We start from the raw sequence: 21244 nt of genomic DNA on the forward strand, positions 1-21244 counted from the left end.
ATGGGGCCGGTGGGGACGGCGGCCGTGCGGGACCCCGGCGGCGCCGTGCTGCCCCGCGGCTTCTGGGCGGCCGTGCGCGTGTGGCTGGAGAAGCCGCAGGTGGCCAACAGGAGACTGAGCGGCGCCGCTGTCCAGGCGGAGGGGACGGTGCCGCTCGGCGAGGGCGGGGAGATATCGCCCTCCATCATCACTGCGGGGGCAAGCGGGGGCGACGGCGGGCAGGAGGGGCGAACGGCGGGGGCCGCGGAGCTGGGCCGGCTCTGGAGGGAGGTGCGGGGCCAGCTGGCTCTGCCGCCGCTCCTCGTGGCCTGGGGCGGGCCCGGCGAGCTCCGCGCCGTGCTGAGGACGCTGCTGCCCCGGGGCCGCCCCGCCGCGCCCCCGGCCCGGGAGCTGGCGGTGCAAGGTGAGCGGGGGCTGTGAGGGGCTGGGGCTGTCGCGGACCTGTCCCCTCAGAGATTGTCTCGCACATGAGAGAAACGCCCTTTTTTCCCCCCTGTTTGTGGGAACGATGGTGGACTTTTGTCCCTATCATATACCTAGGGTTTATTTTTTACCTTTCGTTGTTGCGCCAGGAAGCATTAAAATTTCAGCATTGAAATACAAATTAGAGAGGCCAGGGAGCTGTGGCGCTCAGGAGCTGCTGCCCACGCTCATAGTGCAGGCCTAATGACAGCTTGGCCAGGAGTGACTGCAGTGTTGGGAAATGCGGAATTTCTGAACAGAGCAGGCTGCTGTGGCACCTGCCTGGACAAGTAGAAGTGTCTGTATCGACTTTCTTCATGTTTAGTATTGCTTAATGTGAAGGATGCATACTTTATGATTGGCTTTTCACAAATATTAAAATGAATGTTATATGTGTTATGTTAGAAAATTATGCTGTATTAATTTTTTAGTAATGTGTTAGAGTTATAACATAATGTTAAAATAGAAATTATATTATGTAAGATGATACTTTTCTTTGAAGAAAGGACTCACAGTGAAATAGCAGCCACAAGACACCTGAATCTTTCAGAAAAAGAGAATTTATTGCTCTTTTATCAGAAGAAATTAACTTCTTCCTGCTTTTCTCAAGCATGAATATGCCGTTAAGATTAAGAGGAAAAAGTTGATGCTGACCAGACAAAATCCTTTGTTTGAATAGAATTTATGCATCATGTATGATGTGTATAAATATGTAACAAATTATTGTTTTTAAGGGTTAATCCTCTGTTAACGGGTGTCCTTTTTCGGGCTTAGGTTGCCCAGAAAAAGGTACCCAGATGTCCGTAACCGTTCGTTTCTGTTGTCTCATATTGTCCTAATCCAGATTATCCTAATTATTATTACTCTAATTATACTATTATGGCTATTTTTATAACCATTTTATTACTATTAAACTTTTAAAAATTTAAAAACAAGTCATTAGTGTTTTTCACATTAAGAAAGAATCTCAATTTGTTGGTTTTTGTTGGGTTTTTTTTTAAATGTTTTTTTATGTGTGAAGTTTTTTTTGTTTGTTTTTGTTTTGCCTTGTGGTGATTTTTCTCTGTATGATGGTAAAATTCTCCAATAAATCCTGCTAATATAAATAAACTTGCATAGGGTAGAACTTGACACCGTTTTTAGATAAATTTTGGAAAGCTGTTGTATGGATTAAATTCTAGTAGTAGTGTTTTGGAAAGAATCAGAAGTCCAGAAAGAAAAAGAAGTCCAGCTCAACTTACAAGTCAAAAAGACTGATAGTCATTTATGGGGCACACTTGGGATGTTCTTGAGGCCTTTGATTCTTATCTGATGCCTTCAAAAAATAGGTGCCTTTAAAAAAAATATTATATGTTGCAGTTTTGATTTATTTTTTCTTTTGATCCTAAGGGAAGATGCTCCTGAGCTGCACCTATAGAGCATAGAGAAGGCCTAGGAGATTTTTAAATTTTTTTTTTTATATTTTTAATGTTTTAAAATTATTTTTAATTAAAATATTTTAGAAGTGGTATTGCTGAGGATGAGATGAGATAGCAAGACTTAACATTTACTCTATTGCTAATTAATTCTTTCTTGTCTAACTCAGAAAATTTTGGAGTCTATTGAAAATTGATTATGTAGCCAGTGTAGCATTTTTACTTGCAAGAAGATTTGTTTTGATGTAATTAAAAAGACATTTTCAAAACTGAGAACTTAGGAAGTTAGTCTGAAAAAGTCACCCTGGGTAAATAATAGCTAAAAAGATTTTTTTTTAATTTTTAGAGGAAGTAATACTGCATATACACCTGCTTCCCAGGACTCTGGACTTGCTGTGGGATGTTAATATACTAGAAAAATCTTATTGTTTAGTTTTTACTTTATTAAAATAGGTGTGATGAAAATGAATACTCCTGGTAAGCCCTTGATATTTTGGGAGCATCATGCCATAGAATGCTAAATTTGGAGAATTCAAATCATCCAGTAGTTTCAGAAGTCAGGAACACCAAGAAACAGATCTATTCCTGGCATTGTGCTCCTTTCTCTGTTGTTTTAGATCTTGCCTCAGTGGTTTGCAGGCAGAAGTTCATTTTGGTGCTAACCAGGGTGGGCTGCACCATGGAATAATAAACCCTTATTTGCATATCTTTTCAGATGTTTACAATGGAACTGTGACCTTTCTGCCTTTGGAGGAAAACAGTGAAGGAAAATACCTCGTTAAAAAGTGCAATATTTATCAAATTCAACTTAAACACATAAAAGATGAGGAATGGTAAGTGTGGATTGAGGAGAGGAAGCAAACAGTAAGTTATTGCAAGAGTCACACAATGGGTTGGTATTGCTGTGTAGGCAATTTAGATTTTATAATTTTCTGCTTGATTAGTAAATTACAGTAGTGGTGTGATGTGAGTGCACAGTGTTCTCTAAAAAGAAACATCTACAATACCCAGAATAATGTAAAACAAACTTTTTTCACCTTTGAATGTAAAGATTGACTCTACCTTTGTGTGGTCTAGAAAAAATATGCCTCTTGTGATCACGAGGATGTAAGAGTGCTTGTAGCAGTGTCTGTGGGTGTCAGTAAGGGGAGGGTCAAACCACAGTTGCTGTAAATGCCTGAGCTTTAGTCATTGAAATGTAGACCAGTCACTTTGGTCCTGAGCATCCAGGGATGCTCTAATAAAATCTGAATAATGTTAGAGATGATGAAATAATGAGTTGTGACAATGGGTATATTTTTCTCTTAATTTTGCCTGTTATTTTCAGGAATTTGAGAAGTTGACTTTCATTGTTTAGTGTTTGGCTGTCTTGTGAGGTCAGGTTGCTCATCATCTGTGAGTCCTCATTTATTGTGTTAAATGCAGGCTGGACTCTTATGTACTGTGATTGAATTGGGAGCTAACAAAACTCAGAGGAAACTGTTCCATTATTCAGTAATTTCATTGGTTTATTATTTCTCTACATATTTACTTATTCTCCAGTCTCATTTTATATCCCTGATCTGCTTATTTTCTCAACTTCATCCTTGTTTTCTCTGTCCTTGAGATAGCTGAAATAATGAAATGCTGTATTTATACTAAGTTGCTTGTTTGTTTGTTTTTAAGGTCTGTATCTGTTGTAGCTCCATTTCCAGAAGATTGGTTTTCAGATGGAATTGTGTACCCCAAACTAGCATGGCTTGGAAATGAACTTTTGTCCAAACTGGCTAAATGGTCTGTGGAGCAAAAACCTAGTGAGTTTAAAAGTACACTCTCCCTCATTTCAGTAGCAAAATACAGCAAGGTTTATCAGGACCTCAAAGAAAAGTACAAAGAGATGGTAAAGGTAAGTTTAAGCAGTAAATGCAGTAATGTTGTCCTTATTTTTTTTTTCTTTGTGTAATGAAGCTGCTTATTTCAATTTTTTTTTTTTAATTAAAGAAGCAATTGAATTATAATGTATGTTTTTCGGTTTTGTGTTTTGGGGGTTTTTTTGGCATATATAGAGAATACAGCAGGTCAGTACTTGCACAAACTTAATTGGAAAAGCAGGATTTAGAGCCAAATTCACAATAAATAAATATTTGGATATTTTGGATGTATCGCTTGTGATAAAAAGGAAGAAGTAGGTCAGTGGAATAAATAGAAATCCACATTTTAGAAGGCATAAATAAAACACCTCCTTCCCCAAAACCTTTGGATACTATCTTAATATGTGCTTGAATTAGAGGAGCAGTGTTGTAATTTTTTTTTCTTATCCTGAAGAGCAACAGAGTGCTGTATGAAGTAATGTCTGTATTCTTGCAAACTTGGCTCTAGCTGCAAACAAAAAAATTGGTCAATGCTTTTGTAAAACATACAGTGAAAATGCTGAAATGTTTTACTGTTAATATTTCTGTACTAACAGGAAGAAACAAAGCAAATTGTTGGGTAAGGCAACAATTCAGTCTTGAGTTCTGTAGTAGAATTGCTGCTATTGAGCATTTTAGTTATTGTTTCAATTCTTTGTTTACAAAGTAACACTTAGGAATAATACTTAACTTTCTGTCTTCCTGCTTCAGATTTTGATTCTTCATGTTCTTTTGTGCCAGGATAATTCCAGGTCTTTTCCTTGTGAAAAGAAATCTACAAATGTTCATGTTCTCAATGCTGCAGAGGTATAGAACAGATTTTTCTCATGAGAAAGTTAATCAAAAGATACATGGTCTGTTACAGAACACATGCAGCTGTTTACTTGTGACCTGCACATGTGGAGCCAAAATGTTCTTAGAAACTTTATTGTTTGGTTGAATCAAACAGTCTTTATATTCCTGGATATATTTGAATGAGGTTAAAATGCAAAATCTGTTCAGAAGGTCCTGAAGTTCTGTCCAGAAGTCCAGAAACCTACTGAAGTGAATAAATATGTAAATTGCTGTGTCTCAACATTTTTAAGGTTATTTCAGATGATGGCGAAAATAAATTTTTATCTATTTTTTCATTCTATTTTTTTTTTTCCTGAAGGTGTGGCCTGAAGTGACAGATCCTGAGAAATTTGTCTATGAAGATGTTGCCATTGCCACTTACTTGCTGGTAGGGAACTGCTTTACCTAATAATATGCTGTAAGGTTATATTTCATGATAATAGAACCTCTCTAAAGAAGATCATTTTAGAGGTAAACAAAAACTTCTTTGTAAATATGATGAAGATTTGCAGTCTTCTCTCACAGGAAATTTGTCATCTACATACACAAGATTTATTTCTTTCTAAGTGAAAAAGTCAAAAGCACTATTGTAGAAGTGATAAATTTAATCAATTGGAGATTAGGATTGATTGTTTTATAAATTTTTCTATTACTTGTTCATTTTATATTATGAACAAATAAATACGTAGTGTTTTTTACTGCTATGCCTTTTCTCTATAAAATTTCAGCTCAAATCCCATCTTCAAGTGTAATAAGGTCAACTGCAGATGCTAGAAGTGCAGATAAATGCTTGGTGCAATTTTCTCAAGCATCTATCTGCTTGAGATTCTATGAAAATTCTGCCACCTGCAATTCTAAGAAACATCAGGTTTTTAAAAGGCAGGCACATATTTTTGTTTTCCATCCAGAGTAAGAGCATGTCTATATTTGAGCTATACTTGTAGCATCTTACCTAAATCAGTATTTCTGTGTAAGTTAGCTCATTTATAGTACTCATTGAGGACTATTTAATTTTGTTAATTAGGTCTTTAACCTTCAACCTTAGATACTGGCTTGTGGAAGGAGCTATATAAAAGACTCATCTGTACCATTTTTACCACCATTTTAATATTCAGTGTTGAAAATTAGGAGTTTAGTTGTAGCCACAAGAAAATTCTAGAGTGATAGCATTTTTATACATGTAATTGTTGGTTTACAGTGGTTGTGTTTTGGCTAATATAGCAGTAGTTTTCAGAGAGTTATTAAAGTCATTCAATATGCAGCTTATGTAAATGAAAACTTAAAGTATGGTATTAATTACCTAACCTGCTGCAAACGTTCAGGTATTATTTGATGGTCTATGAAAGTCATTGTTAAGAAGTACATTACACAGGTGATTTTCTAAGGAAAAGTAGGTCCAGTGTAAAGTTTTTATGGGTTAATGGCATCTGCATGTGACCTCATTTTATTTTCCAATCATATTGGAAAATAAATCACTCACTATGCAGGAGCCTGGCCAAGGGCATGGCTGTTGTGTTGTGAAAACCTCTGCAGGAATTGGGGCATAGGTAGGATCTGTGAAGGAGGTAATTAGGGATTTCTGCATACTGCCTAGAGTGCCAGAGTGCAATGATTGGTAAATCTAAAACCATAATCCATGAGTTTAGCAGACTGTGTTTATCTTGAGCTTTTTTCCTTCTAGCAAAACTGACAATGTTACAAATACTTATTTTCATAGTTAAGTACTCTTCAAGATTTTTGGTAGTCATAATGAAAATCAGAGTGCAGAGTTACAAATGTGTGATCTCTAACTTCTCATTGAAGGAAAAAGAGTTGGAAAATGGTGAAGGTTAATGCATACTCAGCAGAGAAACAGCCACTTATTAATTATGGATTATATATCTGTGTAAAAGTACCTACTTATGTACAGATCAGGGACTAGAATTTCTTAAATGCTTTGGGGTCCCTTAGCTGGTGTAGAATTTGGGGCAGTTACCTTGCTAGGTAACACTGTTGCTTTGTTCAGTAAAAGGGATGTTACATGTACCAGTATATCACTAAGTGATTACCAAGAATATTTTGGGGTTTATTTTCAGCTCTGCCATCAATACTTTCTTTAATACAGTGGATATAAATGCATCTGTGGTGTTCTTGCAGAGACACTGATGAAGTTGACTTGATACTTCCCTTGCTTTCCACTGTTCTGCTCTTGCATCTATTGTTTCAGCAATTTATTTTACATTTATGTTCATTCTAGCCCAGAGTTGTAAAGCCCTGATTAATTTCAACTCCTGATTACTCAAAACAGAGTGGAGGATGTGCTTAGCATTTAGAAAATTATTGATATTTTGCAAAATAATTCTTGTTTCACTCTATAAACAGTGGGTTTCTGTTTTGGTGGGGTTTTTTTTTGTTTTGTTTTGGGTTTTTTTTAGGTTTTCCTTTTTTTTCTCTAAATTTATTTTACCTGTGAATGCAGTGAACGTTTTCTGTCAAATCTGCATTTCCAGGTTTCCTTTTTCATCTCAAATAACATTTGATAAGGTTTCTTATAGGGAAACTTGAGAGCAGAAGCCTAATATGTTTTGTTTTCTTTTCTTAGATTCTTTGGGAAGAAGAGAGAAAAGAAAAAGGGTTGACCAAGAAGCAGTCATTTGTAGATCTTGGATGTGGAAATGGTTTGCTGGTTCATATTTTAAACAATGAAGGGGTAAATAGAATGATTTTAAAAATAATTATTAAAAGCTAGTGTCAGTATTCTTGTTATGCTTTCCTCTTTTTTTTTGGCATGCAGATAGCCAAAATAAATTAATTCATGTTGCTAAAACAGGATTTTGTCACTCTAGTTACTAACTGAAAATCCTACCAGTGGATTAGACCATTCATTTATTTATCTTAGTTAGTGTATTTAATTTAAATTGAGGGCTATTTTTTCTCAGGTGAGAAAGTAAGAGGAAAAAGAAAAGGTAATGGAGTACTTTAGTTATGCAAAAAGGAATGTGAATTTTCGATATAGGTTCTAGCTCTCACAAGATGTGTTCATGAACTTATTTTTATCCAAACCGAATTCTACTTGTGATGTCACAAAATGTTTTTCTATATCTTTGAAAGCAGTCCTGAGATTTCTTAATTAAAAATGCCTAACAGCATACTGTACTTTTTGGAGTAAAAATGTAGCAACAGCATAATTCAGTTTGTTGAGGCACGGTTTCTGAAATAGCAATGACAGAACAGTGAAACTAAACAAAACCCATTGAAGGTGGGTCTGTCTGTTTCAGAAAATTACATTTTCCACTTTTGGGCAACATGGGGAAATTTATAGAGGAAATGAATATATCTTATTAGATAAAGAGACATCAGTGGGAGAGTAGGGAAATGTTCCAAGTTCTCCTAGCACAAAGTTTCTATTCTTGTGTGGCCAGAAAACTTTTGTGTAACATAAGCTGCTGTTTTCCATGTGGATTTTTCAATCAGTCAGTCATTCCTTCAGTGCTGACAAACATTGACTGTCCAAAAAATCATGTATGAGAGTTTTATGAGACTTTTTTTAGTAATTGATTTTTCTTAGTCCTGCACGAGATTCTTGGATTTCAAATACTACACATTCTTCATTTCTTGTTTTAGTTTCCAGTCTATTTCCTCTTCCCTTTAAATCAGACAGGGGAAAAAACTGTTTGGGTTTCAGTAGCTGAAAGGTGGTTCTCCACTAGGGACTGCTTAGAGTAGCATTTTTCTTTGAGCTCTGTGGATGCTGCAGTACTCAACTTGTGAAAGGCTTTGATATTTTACAAACAAACAAACCAAAAATCAACACCTCTGTTTTTACATTTGTAGAGATAGAGATTTTCAAGAACAGTCTCAGTAGGTGTGCCAGGTAAAATTTTGAACCAGATATGTTCTTAAGGTTTCCTGGTTATTCCCTTCATATTTCAAAGGGAAGAAAGGGAATAAAAGTATTCAGATGAAATGGCAAAGCTGGTTTTTGTTATGTGTCTAAATTTTGACATGAATGAAATATTTGAAGTTGCTATGTACATTTACTGAACCTATTTGAAATTTCTGAAAAAAAGTAGTACTTAAATTGAGTATTTTTGTTCAAATATTTCAGCATCCAGGAAGAGGAATTGATGTGAGGAGAAGAAAAATATGGGACATGTATGGACAAGGGACGCATTTAGAGGTATTATGCAAATGTATGTCAGTCTTACTGATCTGTACATTTATTCATTTGTTCATTGTTTCAGGATGTATTGATGCAAGTGTAAGGAAGCATACTGGTTACACACAGTTGTCTAAAGGGACCCATGGGTTTGTTATGCTCCTACCCATATCCCTTGGAGGTGGAGTAAGTTGTAAAGGGAGAAAAGTATGAGAAGAATATTGTATTGTACCCTTGCATCTTTGCAACTTGCTTGTTTCTCAGCCAAGAACCACTGGCATGATTTCTTACTGCATTTACAGACATGCACACCATGAAACAAGCTTTCTTTTTAACAGATGATCAGTATTAAGCAGCTTTGTTTGCACCACTAGTTCATAAAAGATAATAAAGCCACTCAAAATTTGGGATAATTGCTTGAAAGTGATTCTCACCTTCTAGTACTATGTTCTGTTTTGGGGGAAAAATTGTTGTTGAACCTCAAAGGAGGCAACATAAATAATTGCAATAAAAGTCTTCAAAAATGAACAAAATGTGTCTGCAAAGGGGATTATATTTCAAGTTTCACGTTATCATTTTTATGAACAATTTGAGCGTGGGAACATTCACTTTGATTCCAAGCATTATTAATATGATACTCATTAAAGTGTGGTGCCAATGAGCGGTTGCCCTTGAGAGGTGAGGTGTTCCTGGTTTTTGTTCTGCAGGTCTAAAATTTCTTGCTCTGTTCTGTCAAAATTGTCATCTCCCAATATAGTAAAATAATTTTCCATCTGTAGTTATTCTCTAGTAGTGTTGTTTAAAGTTCATTCAATATATTATGAATTTTTCATTCAACAATGAGGATGCTAGCTCATTAAATTAGGAAAGAACCTCAGTTTTCACAGGTGGGAGGTCACAGATTTCAGTGTTGTGTAGCCTTCTCTTTGCCACCTCGCTATTTTGGGTACAAGTTGCCAAAACTGCCATGTTCCTGTACTGCAGTCTGCAAGCAGATCTCCCTGAAAAGCTTCAACAGACAACCCAAACCATCAATCTGTGGTGCTCCATCATTCCTGTTGTACTCTACTAAGTAACATCTGATCATGATGAACAGCATTGTCTCTTTGTGTTACATGTTCCTATTTCTGCCTAGAAAGAAAGAAACTATAAAATATATGCTGAAGAAAGTGATGATTGATGCTGGAAGGAGTTAAACCAGGAACAGGAAGGGTGAAAGGAGTTTGCAAGGCTCATGTAGCCACAGGAGCCACAGAACGAAAAAGCACCTGCCCAGGGCCTGTTGTTACCCCTGAAGCTAATTTTGTTTTGATCTTTACTTACAGCAGAGTTGCAGGGTAGATGTTGCCACCTGTGTGGTTCAGTACAGTTCTAACAACCTAAATGGATGTAACAGGTGGCACTCTGTGCTTCCAAACTGCTGTCAGACACAGTGAATACAAATGTGATTAGGAGTGGCTGTCAGAATGGGCAGTGGGGCACTGATAATCCATACTATGCCTAAATTGAATGATCAAAACTAAAATGTAAAGTATGAGCAATGTGTTTAATCAACCTTAAGAAAACACTTACAAAAGCCTTGCTAATTTAACATCCAGTAATCTGCCAAAAAAACTTGTTACATTCATTATCTAGAAATGTTTATACATATCTAAAAATGAGCTGTAGTATTTAAAGGGAACAATTTTAAGTGAACAATCACCATATTGATCCTTAAGAGGGATTTAGAAAGTAACCAAGATAGTCTGAAATTCCCTAATTAGTGGTCATGTTTTATTTTATTCTTTAATTCCTATACAGATACATGTGATGCATGTACATGTGAATTTTAAGCTCTCAAAACATATCTTTTCTATATAAAGAGAACTTTTAGAGAGAACTTTATAAAGAGAACTTAAAGAGAACATATCTTTTCTATATTCCAGAACTTTGCCTAAAGGACTGTGGAAATTCAAATCTAAAACTTTTTTCAAATTTGCCCAATAATTATTTTAATGTTCATGCATATTTTTAGGAAAGAGTGGCTACTTTCATGGTGTCAACATCTTTCAGTACTTTCTCTTCTGAACTTAGTTCAGAGTGAGAAAATGTATTTGTGAGGCATAAACATTATAGCCAGTGTAGAGCATTTGAATTTAGCCTGTATGAAGAATTCATCCTCTTGGTTTCTTTTGTTTGTTATTGTTTTATTGTATGTGAATGATAGCATGTGAAGAGTGGTGTTCTGTATACTAGGATTTGATTTGGGCAGCATCTGTGAAGGAGGAGAAAATAACAATGAAGCTGTGTTCTGATTAATTGCTGTGTGAGTCCTACAGGCTGCAAGACAGCAAATTAAGTGTCTCTCTGAAAAACTGAGTTCAGGCATACAAGTGATAGAAAGAGATTGGCAAGCAATCATAATTTAGTGTATGATATTTGTTTATACATATTTAAATGCCAGATATCTTAATCAGAGTTGCTATTCTACTGTTTTGCTGACCCATTTTTGTGGGTGTTTTTTGCTTAATTGCTTCTCTGTAGCTACAAAAAATTGCTACCCGAAGAAAACATTGTTGGTGTCTGTGGTGCTCACTTACCTTGTATTTGTCAGCTGGTATTACTTGATATTATTGCTTAGTGCTTTAAATAAAATGCTTTAAAGAAACCTGTAAGAGGATTCACTTGCTGTGTTGTTCTGTTTTTTAGGAAGCTACAATCATTCCAGGTGACAGTCATCTCTTTCCAGACACTGACTGGCTCATAGGAAACCATTCAGATGAATTAACACCGTGGATACCTGTAATTGCAGCTAGGTATTTTTGCAGAGGGAGGGCAGTGGGATGGAAGGAATTAAAAAAACAAACAGGCAGAAAAAACCCAAACATTCCCCACCCATAATTACATATGTAGGCTTGCTAAAAACTGTCAGCTTTGGTTCCACACCAGTTGTTCTTTTAAGACTGGCTGCTTTTGATGCAAGTTGATTATTTTTACAAAGCGTTTCTGTGGAGAAGTGCAGATGCAGTATTTACTTTCTCATAGAATTCAGTGCAGTATTTTGCTTTTGAAATTCAAAAACCAAAACTGTTTTTTATTCCTCCTATGTGAAGCTGTTGATTGTTTTTTGTTGTGTTTTTTTTTTTCTTGTAAATACAAGCTAATGGTTCTGCCTTCCCTCGTGCCGTTGTGCTCTTTACGAACAGCAAAATTAATTTGGTTTTACTTCTGCAAACTAAGTTGGCAAAGTAGGTTGCTGCATCAAATACTTTGTGAAATGGTATTTGTGACTAAATTAATCTTTTGATTGATAAAGGAAGTTATAAATATTACTGCATGAAGCTCTGTATTTAATAAAAATTCCATTGTTGTTTTCACCTAATAGGTTGTTTGTTAAATTTTTGTGTTTTCTGAAGTAACTTACTGTTCAGCAGTTTGTTATCCTTCTTGTAGGTCTTCCTATTCATGTTGTTACTTTGTGCTGCCATGCTGCTTCTTTGATTTCCATGGAAAATACAGCCGAAGACAATGCAAGAAAACTCAGTACAGAGAATATCTTGATTTTGTTGCCCAAGTGGGATTTGTATGTGGCTTTCATGTGGAAGAAGATTGCCTTAGAATTCCATCAACAAAAAGGGTAATTTTGGCCTCTGTCTTTTTTCTTAAATCTGCTCTGTTTGAAGCATATGGATGTTTGTTCATTGTTATTGTTGTAAGATAAGACTATAGTCAGCTTCATTACTTGATACAATATGCTCTGAAAAGAGATTAAAAATACTCATTGTTTTCTTGGGAATTACACTCTTAATGTTATAGGTACAGTCTCTATAAAAAAGAAAAAAACAACAGGAAAAAATGAAATGTTTCATGATTTTCTCTTATGCCACTCTATATGATGGAAAACTTAAAACCTGATTTTTTGCCTTAATTTTTCTAGCTGCCTGTCCTACTTTTTTGTACTTCTTGCTGTTTTTCTTGTCCAGTGAAATTTAAAGTGAAATGTTCTGAGTGGGAAGAGGTGTCCAGCTTTAAATAATCTGAGGGTCAGGAACAATATTTTTGCTGTGTGATTTTATAGCATGATGGATTATGATTTGTTTACTGGATTTCTTCTGGGACACCAATATTCAAAGACTGGAATTAAAAACCCCTCAGGTGTTACTGAGCATTGAGTTGGTATTGGATTTTATTTTAGTAGTGAGAAACTTGCATAAACATGTGGAGTTTGTGGGGCTGGGTGTAAGTACAGGACTCTGATAGTGATTTACTTGTTTCTGCCAAAATAGGTCAGTTTTGTAGGGAAAAGCAGGACCTATCCAGCTGCAGAACGTGCTCTGATTGACGAGCAGATAACACAGTTTATTAACAGTCGTCGGACCTGTGCTGTGGCCACGTGTGACAGAAGGCTTGGATTTAACCATGAGCATCATTCTGGTGGTCTGTGCAAAGAAGCAGGCTCAGAACCTCCTGAAGATGAGACTGAGACAGCTGGTACAATTTGGATGCCTGGATTTCAACCCAGAGAAAAAGTGGAACAAGTCAGAAATTGTGCTTCCCTCCCTCGGGACTTTGTAGATGAAGTGGTTCTCAATGTGGCAAACTTGCTGTTAAATGCAGCCCCCCAGAAATCATGTTCTGATAAGCAGGGTGGAAATATGAATGCCTGGAATCAAGGAGGTGAGGTTATCTTTCCTTTACACTATCTTTAGCTGGCAGAACATGTCTTTTCCAGCAAGTTTACAAGTTTTTGATTAGATTTTTAGGAAACACTGGGAACAATACAGTAGCAATCAAAGGTGCTTTTTTTCCACTATGTTTTATTGCATGTTGAAGAATATTTTGAGATTGGTTCGAGTTTTTTTCCTGGTTTACACTAAATACTATTATAGAATCGATTTTATTAAACCAAACCCAACTAAATCCACAACTCTACCCTATTTAGGGAGAATATTATGGTTTAGAATATTAACATAATAATTCGCTATACTTCTGTAAGAGTTTGTAAGAAGTCCTTCAAAGTGTCATTAGGTTACAACATGATTAGGAATTTTTAGTTTAGTTTTAGGAACAAAAAGAATGTTAAGCTGCTGTTAATTGTATAAGCAGTCAGTTATCTGACTACTACCATCTTTCCATTTTCTTCCATCTGTTTTTATAATTTACTCACTGTAGTATGTCATATGTTACTGACTGGGTCTTCTAACTACATGCTTATAAACACTTCTTATTGCAATGAGGGTTACATGCTATTGTAAAAAAAGCAGAGCAAATAAAAAGTGTGTCTTACTGTGGAAATTCTGACCTGAGTCCTGTAAAATGAAAGCTGCTGTTTTACAATATGCATGTAAAATATGTTCTATACATCATATTGTGAGAAAAAAGTTGCTGCAATCCTGGTAGATAATTCTGACACTCTGCTCATAATCATTACCTTATATAGAAGTTGAATTGTATTAAAGTTTTATAGAGAAAAGTTTTTAATAATTCTACCAGTTTTTTTATTGCAGAAAGCCTTTCCTTGAGAGAAGTGGCAGAACACTTGGATAAAAAGATTTTAAAAAAGCTGAAAAGTGAATATGGAGGCCTGCAGACGCTACTCAAGAACAATCATCAAGTATTTGAAGGTAAAGGAGTTTTGAGTTTTGGGTTTTTTCTCCTTAATTATTTATTTTATCTCCTCTATATGCAGTTAAACTTAACTGAAAAATTACTATGGTGGTGGTTTTTTTAACTGCTTTTTGTATCTTTGCAGAAAACTGCATATTCTTTATGTGCCCATTGCTCCAAGATATTGTTAGTAAAGCTCTTACGAATTGAGATTGGTAAGGCATCTATCAGCAAAAAGTTCTGCACTGACTGTATCTGAAAAGACAAGCCTTTAGTTTAGGTGGCTGATTTGATGCTATTCTTTGACCTTTTATTCTTGTTTCTTCCTGTGAAATATTGATGGTTTTGAGGCTGTCAAATACAGAGCAATATTACTAAAGCATTTAGCTGAGGCTTAGTCTGATCACACCAAGCTCCAAAGTGTAAATGCTGACATGAAGCAAAATTAGCCTCCCTAAGAACCTGTAATTGTGAGGCTTGATGTGTTTATAAAGCTTGTGTTTGTGTAGTTTGTGGTAGCATGGCAGAAAGAACTCAGTAGCAAGTCTCCATGGCTGGCTGAGTTTGTTTATAGCAGTTTTTTGGGTTTGGCTTTTTTTTTCCCTGTTGTAATGTGTGGTGACAGTGTGCTTTGTGTCATTTGTGCTTTGGGGCTTTTTTGTGAGTGTGAAGTTTTGCAAAACTAAATTGTAGCTTTGCAGTAATACGAGATGTTCAAGGTTTTATCAGTATTAAGGCTGCTTCAAATTTCAAAATGTGTTATGTCCTAACAGTTCTGTGTCTGCTGTAAAATACTGATGAACTAATCCATGAAAAGTAATCCTGAGTATGCAACCTGTTTGTTGCCAGTGGTCAACTTAAGCAAGTTTAGCATCCACTAAATATTTGTGTACACTTGGCTGATAGAATCCTCCTGAGTTACCATCCATTAAAAAGAGTTGGTCACATGGAGTTTATGTGTCTGAATTTGGTTTCCTGTCATTAGGAATAGCTGAAATAGGTTTTGCAATGTGTTACATTGTAAATGGAATGAGCATCTTAAATTGGCTTGGAGGCTGTGTGCACATTACATATGAAGAAAAGACTGGGATTAAGTCAGACCATCTCAGTAATTTATATAATTTTTTCTTTTAAAATATGAAAGTGGATGGATGTACACACACACCAGACAGAAAGTGGGTCTTAGAATGATCAGTGGCAGTTTCTTTAGATCAGGTATCTTGTCCAATACAAGACTAATTTTCTAGGGAAAAATTATGTTTGATAATAAATACCTGTTAATTTTTCTTCCTCTTTTGTGAGGAAGCTCAGCTGAAATTGCTTCTTGATTGGCTTAGTATGAGTTCAGGTCTGTCTGTGTATTACAAGAAAACCTGGAGACATTAATTCATCCAGGGCAGACTGTGTGATATTCAGCTTCCACTGGACTTGTTACTTTTTGAATAGCAATGATCAGAATGCAGAATGGTATTGGTTAACTATCCCAAGCTACAAGTGTCTGAGAGAGAAGGTGTGATTGAAGCAGTATATGAAAGTAGAACATGGCAACTTAAAAGTGGCAGATTCTTCCCTCTTCATTTTTACTGTTGTTTGTCATGTTTTTTTCTTCCTCTCTGGCTAACTTCCTTTCATCTGTTTTGTTTACTCATTTAAGGAGTTGACAGAGATTCACAAGTGTGTATGTGTGCAGTTCATGGTCCTAACACAGCAAATGAATTTAAAAAACCCGAAGTGCTGAATCCTTATTAACCAATGATAACTGAGTGCTGGTTCACATGAAGGATTAGACTTGTCATCTCCTTGGTGCAGTGTGTTTTTGGGTCAGTGAACTGTGAAAGTAGCAGAAGACACTTGCTGGTAATCACATTTTAGATGTGGAATCATGAAGTTAAAAACATGGGAAGAATTACAGTTCCTGAAGTTAAAACTTCTTTTGTTAGAACTTGCAATCTAAGTTCAGATGATTTTACTCTCAATGATCCCAACTGCTGTATTTAAAATGAGCTAAGAAATGTCTACAAAGATGATGCAAAGGTGCCTCAAACTATTCAGCATCGCAGTGAAACATCTCTCAGGGAAATCAATCAAGTCTTCTTTTTATTGTGTCTGCATTGTCTTTGTAGTGATTTGTTTTTACTTCCTTCTGTTTCTGTGCAAATGGCTCATCTGGTTTTGCCTGAGTGATCCATTTGTAGAATGTTTTTTATTCACAGAATGTCACTACAATTTTTTCCAGTATAATTACTATGGATGTCTATTAACAGCTGGATTTTTGTTTGTTTTTAAATCTTAGTTCTGAATGGGAGAGTTCATATTCGTGACTGGAGGAAAGAGAAACCACCAAGTAAAACTAAACCTGAAGTGAAGCGGCGCCTTTCAGCTGAAGCATTTAAAACACGCCTCTGTTGGTTTTTCATTCATCATCCTGATGGTTGTTCTTTACCTTCTGAAGCTTGCCCATATGCCCATGGGACTGAGGAGCTAAGGCAGTCTCAGATGATTAAGAAGAAAAAACATATACAGTAATAAAATGTTGCAACTTGTGTTTAGATTTATGTACATAAGAGAATCTATGATTGACTTTGGGACTGCCTAGTGTGTAAACATCTGTACAATATGGAGGGATTTTCCTCATTTCTGTGCATCTTATTTTGCAGTTGGTTTACAAGTTCTCCTGTATTTCTAATTCTTTATTTTTTTATTAACAGCTAATAGGTATAGTAAAGTACATATATATTTTGGGATATACAGCTTGTCTAGCTTGCATTTATATAAGTAGAAAAGTTTAAAAACTTAATTTCCTGGGAAACTCCTCATGATCCTTAATCAGATCAAAAGTACATGATGCAGCATTTTCAAGCCCTGAAAATTAGCCTGTTTTGTTCCACATTTTCAAAGAGTCTTAGAGAAACTTCTCTGTCCAGGTGCCATCCAGGTGCCACTCTGGCAGCCACACCTGCAGCACCTGAGCTGGGGCTGAAGCCCCTTCACAGCAGGCAGCTCCAGTGAGCCCAGAGTTGTCCTGCTTGTCTCCCTACATCCCCCACACTCACACAGTCAGACAAGGTTCCTTTACTCCCTGGCCCCAGGATTCCCATGGCACAGGTCTCAATCCTTAAAGTAATTTAAACTTTGTGCAACAACAAAACGGTTCAAGCTGCTGCCTCTGATGAGGGACTTTATACAAAGGAACTCCTGGGTTTTTATACCCTCACAGGCTCAGCACACAAAGTCTGGGGATCCTCAGCTCCTGCCTCATCTCTGAGTGTCCAATGCTGCCACAGTTCCCCAGGCCCTTTCCTATGTGAAGGGTGGCATTTCTCAGCCTCTTGCCTGGGGCTCCCACCACTCAGAGCTCAGCCTGCAGTTCACACTGCAGCTGCTCACCTTGCTACCTGCACTGAATGTGTTCCTCAACAGGAGGATTTCTGGTTTCTTATAATTCAAAGTGGCTCTTGGGAGCCTTGGAATCAGAAATGAGAGAGATTTCACTCTTTCATGGCTTGATAGCTTCCTTTCCAAATTACTATGCAGTAATAATATAGAATACCCTTCATAGTCCTTTCCTTGCATTTTATTTTGATTCAAAGTAATTGGTTTGCAAGAAGAATTTTCTGGGAAATTACTGTGGAAGCCTTCAGATGTAGGTGTAGGTTATTAAGGTTTTGTAGGCCACACTGTCATAGATGCAAAGAAAGAGTTGTGTTGTAAGCAACCTTAAAGATCATCTACTCCCCTGCCATGGGCAGGAATATCTTTCACAGATTCCTCAAAGCCTCATCCAACCTGGCCTTTACTTATTTTCAAAGTAAGGAGTAAAAGTAGAAAATCTGTTTAATAATATTAGGATGATGAGGTTTCTGTGTATCAGATATCAAAGGAATGCTTAGCACCTTGAGCAACTTTTAGCAGCTTTGGTAGAATATGTTCTTTAAAAGGTTTAACTTTTAAATGCACATCCTAAGAAGAATACTGAAGCTGATGAAGGGTGTAGAGAATACGTCCTGTGAGGGGCAACTCAGAAACTGAGGCTTGTTAGCCTGGTGAAAAAGAAGCTCAGAGAGCTCTTATTAGTCTCTACAGCCTGAAAGGAGGTTGTAGCCAAGTAGGGATCATAGTCCCAAGTAACAAGTGACAGCTTGAAAGAAAATTACTTCAATTTGTGCCAGGGGAGGTTTAGATTGGATATGAGGAAAAACCAAAGAACTTGTCAAGCATTGCAACAGGCTACCCAGGGAAAGGGTGGAATCACTCTACCACACCTGGAGGTGTTTAAAGACATGTAGGTGTGGCATTTAGGGACAGGGTGGTGAACTGACAGTGCTGGGTAAATGCTTGGAGTCAATTACCTTAGAGATCTTTCCCAATTCTATGATTCTATCAATTTACCAGTGAACCTAATTACGACTCAGTGGCAGTCATTGAACTGGTGTCATAGCTCATACCTGTTAAGTACTTGTAAAGTTCAATATGTGCTGTACAAGTTGTGACAAGGACTTGTGTTCTGGCCCAGTTGGTACAGTGATAGTGTGGAAACTCATCTGATCTACTGAGACGACTTTGATTGCAAAAACCTACTGAAGAAATGCAAGATGAAGGTTACAGAAGAAAGTTGCTAAAGAAGAAATGTGGACGTGGGTGCAATGACACAGAAAGTGAGTGCAGTGAGATCTAGGGGTAAGAGTGAATAAGCCATGTGAGGACTCTGTAAGAGCTCAGGGAATCTGGACAAGAAAGGAAGGAAACAACTGAATACAAAGCAGAGGAAAAATGAAAAATTACACCATAAACACTTTTCAAAACAGTTCCATGGACCCTAACTTCAAGCAGCAGGGTGCACTCCATGGCATGAAGATGAAACAGGCTCCAAATCTCTTGGCAGGATAGGACCAAAGAACTGACTGAAGTGCTGCATATTATCCTTTTTTCCTTTGCATTTTTCCTCTGATCTTGAAAGAAGCAGCACTTGATAGATCACAATGACCCTGATAACTGCAGCAGCATCTTGCTGATGGATCATGTACCACGTTATCCAATATGCTAAGTACTACAGGTAGCTGTCCTACCACTGCCAGGAGCTGTGGTGGGCTCTGAGCCTTTCCCATAGCTCTGGTTTGCAGTGATGTGTTGGGTATCACATCCTCAGTTCAGCTCTTATCAGTGCTGTGTTACAGACAGTACGGAATTTGTGCCTTTCAGGAAAAAAGAAGTACCCCGAGGTGAATTACCTAAAGGAGCACACTGAATGCTGTTCAGTGAAGATTATTGGACTAAGGGAAAGAATAGAATAACTCAGGGAAACTGCAACTGCCATGAAACAGGGCAGCACAGAAAGGGAACACAACTGATAAAGTAGTTACTGTTGTAAGAATCAGAAAAGGTTTTTGTCTATTGAGAGGGAAAGAGTTGAGAAAAGAGAGGAAATTGTGTGAACTTGAGTGTGATCAAAGGATGAGGTTGCCTGAGTTAGCCTTTGTTTGGCTATGTGCAGAGTAAGAAGAATCTCAAGATGCTTATTTATTGTGGTAAACATACTGGTGTGTTTGTTGAGGAGGAGACCCTTGTAAAATTAAGTTTATGCTGTCTCCAGATGGAGATTGTGTCCAAATGGTGCAAAAAGGAAAAACAGACTTTGAGTTATTTTCCAGTCATAGGTGTCTATCCTGATAATGCACCTTGGTGTAGGATGTGTTTACTTGAAAAGGGAGATTTCCTGAGCTTGCATGGGGGGCCTTTTAGGTAGGCTTGGAGGAAGTCACGGTTAAGAAGCTGGAAAAAAGGTTGGTTTTGAGGCTTTTTTTCCTTCTTTACACTAAAAGAGGAATGAAATATGTGCTTGACTCATTGAAGTTGCAAATATATGCATAATAAGACTAGTGAATTAGTTTTAAAACTACTATTTTTATTTGTGCAATGCTATGAGAACTAAAATAGCTGCTGTTGCACACTGCCTCCTCTGTATAGGCTTTGTTTCTGAACTCACCAGCATTCAGCTCTGGCACAGATGTGTGAGGGCTGTTCCCCTCCATGTGTGGCATCCTTGCAGGTGGAGAGCCAGCCAGCAAATCTCCTGGAATTACAGAAACTTCCCTGTCATTTGCAGAAATGGGAAGAGAACATTTTTTGCATCCAAATGCCAACCGTATATAATTCCACATTTGTATGTGAAAGTAACTGCTGAAAGCATGAAGTGGCTCTGTTTTATGTAAATTCTCTATCTTGTTGCTTCCTATGTAATCCACAGCCTTAAAATGGCATTAATCCAGCTTTGGCAATGGATGAAATACTATGTACAGTAAGAATCAGCTCAACTCTATAAAAAAAAAATCTTGCTCCACAAGGAATTCAAGCATAAAGTTTCAATTGTTCATGTGATGCTGTCATTATACTTTTTAGTTTTTTACCATCACTACCCATTAGTTAATTCAGCTTTATTTGAAGCCTATTTTATAGAGGCTAAATACTTGCTGTGTAGATATCTCATGTGAGTGAGAGTATAAAGAGAAGTTAGATGTCAGATTGCAATTAAGAATTCTGGGATTTAGAGATTTTGTCTTTCCATCTGTAGATTAGCTGCAGTCCCATTAAGGCTGAAGAAATATTCTAAATTCAATAACAAAGAAATATGTGTTTGCCTTTGCCCTTAAACATCAGTAAAGGATTGTATTTATTTGCTCATCTCCAATAGACAGCAAATTCCAAGACTATATTCCTATTTATGGGATATATATGTATATATATCCCATAAATAGTAGAACAGTTGATTTTTTAATACACCTCAAACCAGAAAATTTTCTCTGTGTGTATTATTTGGGTTGTCTGTTTACAATATTACTGTCAGTACTTCAATTATTAGCCCAGATTTAGAGCAATTTCTAGAGGAAGTCTTACAGCTTGCTGACAGTAAATACAGGTTTCTA

The 21244-nt window shown here is 36.9% G+C and overlaps 1 protein-coding gene across 2 annotated transcripts; it reads left to right on the forward strand.

Annotated features, from left to right (window-relative positions):
* On the forward strand, positions 1 to 21054 carry TRMT44 (tRNA methyltransferase 44 homolog). 2 transcript variants are annotated; one of them, XR_008484382.1, is made up of 12 exons: positions 1 to 403; positions 2593 to 2710; positions 3543 to 3762; positions 4920 to 4988; positions 7182 to 7289; positions 8688 to 8759; positions 11427 to 11533; positions 12171 to 12354; positions 13004 to 13394; positions 14225 to 14341; positions 16618 to 20793; positions 20855 to 21054. XR_008484382.1 is itself a non-coding variant. In XM_054295487.1 (11 exons), exons 1-11 carry the CDS (start codon positions 1 to 3, stop codon positions 16848 to 16850), a joined length of 2022 nt encoding a protein of 673 aa, XP_054151462.1. In that variant the 3' UTR covers positions 16851 to 21054. The 2 variants fall into 2 exon arrangements, 1 of the variants encoding a protein (XP_054151462.1); XM_054295487.1 differs by having other exon boundaries at positions 16618 to 21054.
* Positions 21055 to 21244: the final 190 nt, after the last annotated feature.

Source organism: Melozone crissalis, unplaced genomic scaffold (genome assembly GCF_028551555.1).
Source record: "Melozone crissalis strain CALT ecotype California unplaced genomic scaffold, PUWL_Pcris_2 ptg000006l_1, whole genome shotgun sequence".
Lineage (NCBI taxonomy): Eukaryota > Metazoa > Chordata > Aves > Passeriformes > Passerellidae > Melozone > Melozone crissalis.